The sequence below is a fragment of the Ascidiella aspersa genome, chromosome 4, assembly GCF_963924565.1.
Source record: "Ascidiella aspersa chromosome 4, kaAscAspe10.2, whole genome shotgun sequence".
In the NCBI taxonomy this organism is placed as follows: Eukaryota; Metazoa; Chordata; class Ascidiacea; order Phlebobranchia; family Ascidiidae; genus Ascidiella; species Ascidiella aspersa.
Window position 1 is genome coordinate 12,882,893 of NC_139450.1, and position 7,606 is coordinate 12,890,498.

Here is a 7,606-nt window from a genome sequence, read left to right on the forward strand (position 1 = left end):
TTCTAAACTCTTACGTTGTATTTTGTGCTTTACGTTAGTGTTTTAATATACCACATTTCGGTTGAATTTTTATTCATGTTATCAGAACAAGTCGTACGTTCACGATGATAAAGCTATTCAGGTCTTGCAGAAAGTTTTTGATGCGTAAAAATTCTTATACATTGCCGATTAATTGTAGGCTGCGTATCAATCATGTTTCAGGGGTTGCATGTTGGAAGGCCTGGCAACACTAGTTTGACCTTTAACGTGGTATTTGTGTGGACTTTGCAGCGAACGTTTGCCATTCGCAAAAAATAATATTCTATTGAGAAGCGTAGTTATAAGTTCAGTTTATTTTAAACTTAACTGCAAAATATATTATTTCACGTCCAGGAAAGTAATATGACTTGACAAATAATTTTTTTTAAGGCAGGCTACAGCAAGCAAAATTGAGGCGGAAGGATTTAATTGCCAATACATTTAAAAACACGGTGACAACTTTTTATTACGAAACAACTCCGCACATGAAAGCTGGACGACAAGTACAAATTAAAACGTCCCTGTCGAGCATCGAACTTTTTGAAGGGTTGGATCAAAGTTGACACAATGCATAGTTCAAGTCAAAAAATAATTTGACTTCGACAACATCGCAAATCAATAGTACGCCACAGCGAAACAACCACCACCTTAACATGCCACATTGTGCCCATATATTTCGTCAAATTCATTCATTTCCACCAAAAGCTGACCGAAAAGCTGGTTTCTAGTGAGCGGACAAAGTGCCAGTACTTGGGCGGAATGTATAGGACCAGGCCGGGCTCGAGAAGAAACTCTTCGGCGTGGAAATCGTTCACGTCCTTGAATAGAGGAAAGCGCTCGTCGTCGGGCGACTCGACGTCGACCTGGCTTGTGTTGGTGAGAACCGATGACGAGCTTTCGTGTGGGTAGAGCCCCGATGAGTGCTCGGGAGCGTAGAGGCGCACGTACTTGCTTCCCACCACCTGCCAGGCAAAACACTGGGGTTTTGACCGAAGGTTTTGGCTTTTATGGATACACGTACAATGTGCAGAAAGAATGTCCGACAAACTTCGTATGTTATTCCGATAAAAAAGTACGGCCACAAATGACATCCCAATTTAGTTAAAAAGGCAAAACTTTGAAATGGAGCGCAAAAATGCCTAGTACATCTTTGTGCCGTAGTTAGATTTCGTGTAATAAGTTACCTTCGACTGTTTACTTTCATATTCATGACCTAGGGTTGGCAAACCGGTCAATTGGCCGGTCAAATACGGTCAATTGACCGCACTTTATTTAACTGGTCAAATAGTCATATTGGATTCAAATGTTGTAAATTTTTGTTTTTGTGATTTGAGTTTTTAATAAACTTGATTGTAACTTTTAGAATTCAAATATAAAATGGCAGGGTTTACCTGATTCAAACACATGTTCTGTGCTAATAACAAGTGTTTGTAATAGCAAATTAGATTTATTTTGTTTAGAATAAATCCAGGTATATGATGAATCGCATTTGTCATAAAAGGAAATACTAGTCGGGATCTAGAAATTTAGGAGAACCAAATCCCTTGTCTCCAGTGGACCCTGGTGATGATTTAGAAAATTCAGATAGTCGCAAAAGTGTTTTTTTACTGATGCATTTACTTGTTGTTAAATTTCGTTAATGAACTTGTTGGCTTAACTGGTTTTGCTTTGTAAGATGGACATGGTTTTGCAAAAATTCTTATTAATAGTCATAAAATTATTGTTTTTTGTTTACAAACCATTGTACTTGAGCCAAAACGTTCACATATTTATTTAAAGTTAAAATCAAGGTTTATTTTGAACTTCAATTGCATTTTGATAGTGTGTATAGTATTTGACCAATATTTGACCTATTTGACGAGTATTTGACCATTGACCGGATCTTATTTGACCGGTCAAATGCCCAACCCTATTCATGACAAAACTACCTTGCAAAGCAAAAAACGCAAAAAATAACTGTGGATTGTTAAAAAAAATCTGTGAATTAGGTGCGATAAAAAAATTTCACTCGTTTCACGACTTACGTTACCTGAACAAGTAAGTTGTGTTTGGGGTCTTGATGGCAAGGTGACACTGTTCCCTTTGGCCCAAACCAAGCGTTCACGTCCACATCGACCTCAGGATCGAAATCTACATCTTCAGACAAGCAGCAATAATCAGGAATTCTGATGTCCTCTTTTAAGTCTGGAATCTAACAAGTTTTTGGGGTGTTTAAAAGTCTGATTTGAAATTGCAAAACATTAAGAAAGTCTAAATAGGTAAAACCGACCAACAATGTAAATATGACCAATTTTGACCATTAATAAGCTTTATTTTTTTATAATATTTTAAAGTAAAGACTCATTTAGGAGTATCTATCTAAAATCATATCTAAAATGCAAAACTGATGGCCAACTTTATCTTTGGTTAATAACCTGATCAAATAACTGGTGCTGTGCAAGGTAGCCATTTGGATTATCCACCTCAATAAACTGTTCAATGAATTCTGTAATTGACATCAGTTTTTGACCCCAGCTGTCATCCGTGTATTTTGATCCCAATTCAACCGGTACTAAACGATGGCCAGCAATGTTCTTTATATATTCAATCCTTTATTTAACAAATTTAAATAACTAAAACATGCAAGTTAACTAATTATATTGCTGACAATAAATGTTTTATAGCTTTACTTTTTTAAATGGGTGGATTCATTTAATCAAGGGTAATGATAATCACCATTCATAGATTCACCTCCATTTAGTCAAAGCAGGCCAATGATTCACACAATTCTTTAAAATGACTGGTTTCACTTTATTCATGTAGTTTAACTTGAAACTATTGAGGGATGGGCAATTAACAACCGGAATTTCATTTTTAAATGGAAGCATATTTCTTCTGGCATTTTCTTTCTTGAATTTTTTCTTTATAGCCTAAATAATAACATCCATAAATGATACTATTAGTTATACATACTATATATTTATATTTTCAATGACAAAGTAAATACTTAAATTTCTAAAGCAACAATAACGTTGACAGGGTAAAATAAGTCACAAAAATAATACCGGTTCACAAAACTTGGTTTCAAGCAAATGTTCTTGGTTTCTTTGGTCCTTACACTTAGAAACGATGTCCTGAAATTCTTTGCAGAACATATTGCCTCCCATGAGCAAAGCCTTATCACATAGTTCACAAATGTTCTGAAAATACACCATAGTTTCTCAAGGTAACATGGTTACTGATGCTTTATTTGTAAACTAAATACAGCAAAACTAGTACCCTGAGCTTTTTAATCGGAGAGCAAGTTGAAGCCATTATTACCATAGAAATCACTTTAAACATAAGTGCACATGAATAAACATTCCTCCAGTGAGTTGACACATCTTTCCAGTGGCCTGTGTTTAACATTTCCCAGGAATGTTCTTGCAACTAAATATAAAAATGGGCGATAGATGCACAGCAGTTTAAGATGCATTTTAAACTCAGTGTTTTAAACTTTAAATGGATCTTTTCTATCAAAACAGATTCAATTTTTAAGTCAAGGAGAATGTCAATTAAACACATTTTAAACCAAAAACATAGCCGAGGTATATGGCGGCTAGCATGCATACATACCCGTTCTGATATGTCGATTAGCATGCTCCAATTTGAACGTTCAATGCAAGAGTAGGACTTGTTAAGCAAATTTATAATTGGCTTGCCCACTTCAGACCAATAAATAAGTTTGTCAAAACTTTTGCATGTTTCAAGAATTTGTTTGACTATTTCATATACAGTGGTGGATAATTCACAAGACATTGTTTATTCAGAACCGTTTAAAATAGCATCGCAAAATTTTACTTTTAATATTTGCACAGGAAATTAATTTTAATCATCGATTGCGTATTGTCCAGAGATATCTGCAGAGCTGAAGTCGAAGCCGGGCTGCTCAATTTGGTATTTTTCCAAAGTTAATTTCTTTTTCATTTGTTCGTAAGTGTAAGCATCAGCTGCATAAACGTTTGCAGCTAAAAGTGATTTCCAGCAAGAATCTGTAGAAGTCTGAGTTTAGGCAAGTTAAATAGTAAATCAACATAAAGGGAACTTTTTGTTGATGACATTACATACTCAAACTTTAGGTTTCTGCATAAATATAACACAAGTTGGATTATATACTTTATGATAAAATGAACATAATAAAGACAGAGTTCCATATCTGCCTTAAAAAATCTAAAATCTCTGCCTACTACTTGTTAAATATTAATGTATTTTAGATAAAATACCACATTAAAGATTGTTTGTTATTATATATATATTAAATATATATCTATAAATTATAAACTACCATAGTATTTCACATATACAAAAAATAATGCACACTTAAAAGAATAAAAAACTAGATACTGGAAAACACTACTTATTTTTCGAAAATAAAATAAAAATGCTTAACCAATGTTTTAAATATGAGTGACATTACCATACATCTATTCTACACTTGCCTTCTTTCCTTAAAGATTTTGCAAGTAGTATCCTGACAAGTTTTTTGTCTTCAACACTCCAGGTTGACTCGTCTACTATTATTTTTTTGGGAAGATCTCCTTCAAAGATGATATTTCCTTTGATGGAGCAGAAAATGTGTGAAGCAGTAAATGTCACACTGACATCTCTTCCTGAACACAGTTTTTTAATCAACTTAACTCTCCAATTAGGATGTGGATCTCAGTTTAAGTTTCGGTTGTCTGAATGACACTTGTGCTTTCAGAACTTCTTTTGAAAATGTTTTGTACCACTGTAACCAATTGCTGCTAAGTCAGCAAACTATGTTATTTATTGTTTTGTTTTTGAAACAGTATAAATACTTTTTGACATCAACTCAGAATACGAACAAGATCAAACAAATTAATTGAATAGGTCAGTCGATTTTTTAATTTAGTTTAAGATGTGTCAAATATGCTTATAAAAATTAAGAGATTGTCAATTCATCATAATGAGTAGTAAAATTTTTAACTTAATTTTTTTACCTCTAATTGGAGTTTCTGAGTTGATTTCAACGTACACTTCCTCAGCTGTTTGATACCAGTGTCCCCAAGGTGTAGGGCAAATTACAGCTCCACTTTTCTCGTCAAAGTTAGATGACATTGAACTTTAATTTTAATTAAAAATACGATTGGTGATGACAAATACACTGCTGTGTAAAAATAAAGTTTGCTTATAGTACATTTTGTGAACAAGGTTTTTAATTACTATCAACTCAATGATTTGTACGTAAAATATCACACTCCTAGAACAGAATGGTCCAAGATTAACAGCATCGCAGGCCGCAATATTTAAATTGCATAATTTTTGCAAGCCACATCAGGCTCTAGATTCTAGAAAAATGCTGCTATCGTCAAAATTGGGCACAAATGTGCATGTAAAAAGTGCAAAATTGTCTTCCATTTTTTGTTATAAATTATGAAATTACACTCATTGCATTGCATATATTGTCTAATAAATTTGTTTGTTTTATATAAATAAATTTGTATGTTGTAAAAGTGAAATGGTATGCGCGAAGCGCTAAAAAATGCGGGTTTGACAATACTTTTAATTTAAATTAACACGTCATTATGATCACACATGTAAAATATTCACTAGATAAAAGAACCCCGCGTATGTCTTGTTGAAACTTTAAGTCAAAAATTTTAGGAGGTGTTCCGTATACATACTACACAATTGCCAAATTACATTAGGCGCTATCGTTTCGCAGAAAAATGTTTTAACTAGATCAATTTGGCTAAATTTGTCAAGCAATTTGAACATGCTTGCTGTTCGTTGGTCTATCAGTCTATATTTGTTTTTATTAAACCCTCATTACAATAATTCAACAGTGCTTCTCGGGGCACAACAAAAATGCCTGTAAAATTTGCAGTACGGTAAACGGCTTTAGCAATGAATTAGATTGTCATTTTCCAGACCCGGTTACTTTTTTACCTGCGCGAACTTGGCGCGCTGGAATAGGTTTCGGGAAGTGTGATTGCTGGAAAGATGTAACCAATACAAGGACTGTGTAAAAATTTCGGCGCTCGTCTAGAATCCTACCACAACGAACATTATTTGGGTTAGGGTGCCGGTTAGCGTTTGGGTTTGGGTGAGTCCAGTAATAGTGTTAAACAATATTACTTGACCTACCCACACCCAAACACTAACCGACACCCTAACCCACATATTATGCATTGCTTAATAATCATTTCAACGTTGTGGTAGGATTCTAGACCAGCGCCAAAATTTCAACTCTGTATCGTCACAACTTTCGGAGATATTGCCCAAAACCTATTCCAGCGCGCCAAGTTCGCGCAGGTTACTTTTTTAGTGCAAAGTTTGAAGTTTGGTAAACAGGGGAGCCGGGCAAAGCCTCTTCTTATTATAAAATATTAATATGTTAGCGCTTCGGTGTGGGTGGTTCAAGTAATCCGCACTCTAGCCCGAAAATGTGGTTGTGGTAGGTTTCCAGACCAGAGCAACCAATTTTTTTAAAACAAGTCTCTGCATTTGCTACAGATCAGCATGTAAATCTAACGTTGGCACCATTTTGTGTCTTATTTATTTTTACTCCTTTGCTAAAGCAGGTATCATGAAGATCCATTTTAGGTCCGTAGTATTTTCCGTCTATATATTGGAAATAACATTGAGATGCCAAGTAACAAAATTTATTCTATGTCCAGTTATTTGGCGCACAGTACAGTCTTATTAATTGGCTATCGACAGTCGATACTATCGGCCCAGTCATTACCACTTCACCACTTGCTTTGGCAAACAAAGAGATTCGAAACTTCCAGAACCTGTCAATTTCCGGTACGATGTCTTTTCAGTTTTTGGCTGGTGTATCACACTCACAGTTTCCACCTTATGTCGTAGTCGCCTTTCTCGGACAGATTTTTGATGCAGTAAATTTATAATACCCCGCCCAGATTTAGGCCTACTATAATGTGGTTTCCAGGGGGGAGGCGCAATACTTGCGGTCATCATCCCTTTCACCTCTCTGCCTTTCAATTTTTAAACCTAACAGCTGTAGAAAACGAGTGGATTAAAGACAACCACTTAGGCTAATTATGGTGATCTACATTATATTAACAGTTTCAGCTTTGGATGTCAGCATATTTATTTTAATATTCGCCACCGACCGACCTTCTAACCCTACCACTGAAGCACAAAGACTAGGCCTAAAACCGGATTTATTTGCGTTCGAAAAAAACAGACCAAGTCGATTTTTACCAATTGTTTTGTTATTGGTGTTGATGGAAATACTTTGGGACATATTCGCCGTCGAACTGCGAACGTCATATGACCAAATGCATGTTTACAAACGGTGCAAGATTGTGGCATTGATTGTTTCAGGCGTTGTATTTGCCTCATTAGTTGCAATTGTGATCAGCGGTTACTATAAAAACTATGTTTGCCATTGTATTTCCAATTTTGCATTTGGGGCAGCCTTTTACGCTTCCCTGGTCGTTGGATTTGAAATCGCGACACTAGATATATTTCCATTGAATGAAAACTTAGTAGCTACGTTGTTGGGAGAGATTGGAGCGGTCATCTACAAAACCTTGGGTGGGGTCGCTGTTGTTATTTTCCAAAGCGCAACCGTGTTAAT

The 7,606-nt window shown here is 35.3% G+C and overlaps 2 protein-coding genes across 2 annotated transcripts; both read right to left on the reverse strand.

Moving 5' to 3' along the window:
* Window positions 1–114: 114 nt before the first annotated feature.
* LOC146147966 (lysine-specific demethylase 8-like) lies at window positions 115–3,795 on the reverse strand. Its single transcript, XM_083387407.1, has 7 exons — window positions 3,613–3,795; window positions 3,277–3,426; window positions 3,063–3,197; window positions 2,749–2,927; window positions 2,433–2,607; window positions 2,048–2,209; window positions 115–980 (listed from the first exon to the last, which is right to left on the reverse strand). The coding sequence occupies exons 1-7, from the start codon at window positions 3,793–3,795 to the stop codon at window positions 708–710; spliced, it is 1,257 nt and encodes a 418-aa protein (XP_083243533.1). The 3' UTR covers window positions 115–707.
* A 66-nt stretch (window positions 3,796–3,861) lies between these two features.
* On the reverse strand, window positions 3,862–5,156 carry LOC146147967 (nudC domain-containing protein 2-like). The gene is made up of 3 exons (XM_083387409.1): window positions 4,998–5,156; window positions 4,476–4,646; window positions 3,862–4,028 (listed from the first exon to the last, which is right to left on the reverse strand). The coding sequence occupies exons 1-3, from the start codon at window positions 5,113–5,115 to the stop codon at window positions 3,865–3,867; spliced, it is 453 nt and encodes a 150-aa protein (XP_083243535.1). The 5' UTR covers window positions 5,116–5,156; the 3' UTR covers window positions 3,862–3,864.
* Window positions 5,157–7,606: the final 2,450 nt, after the last annotated feature.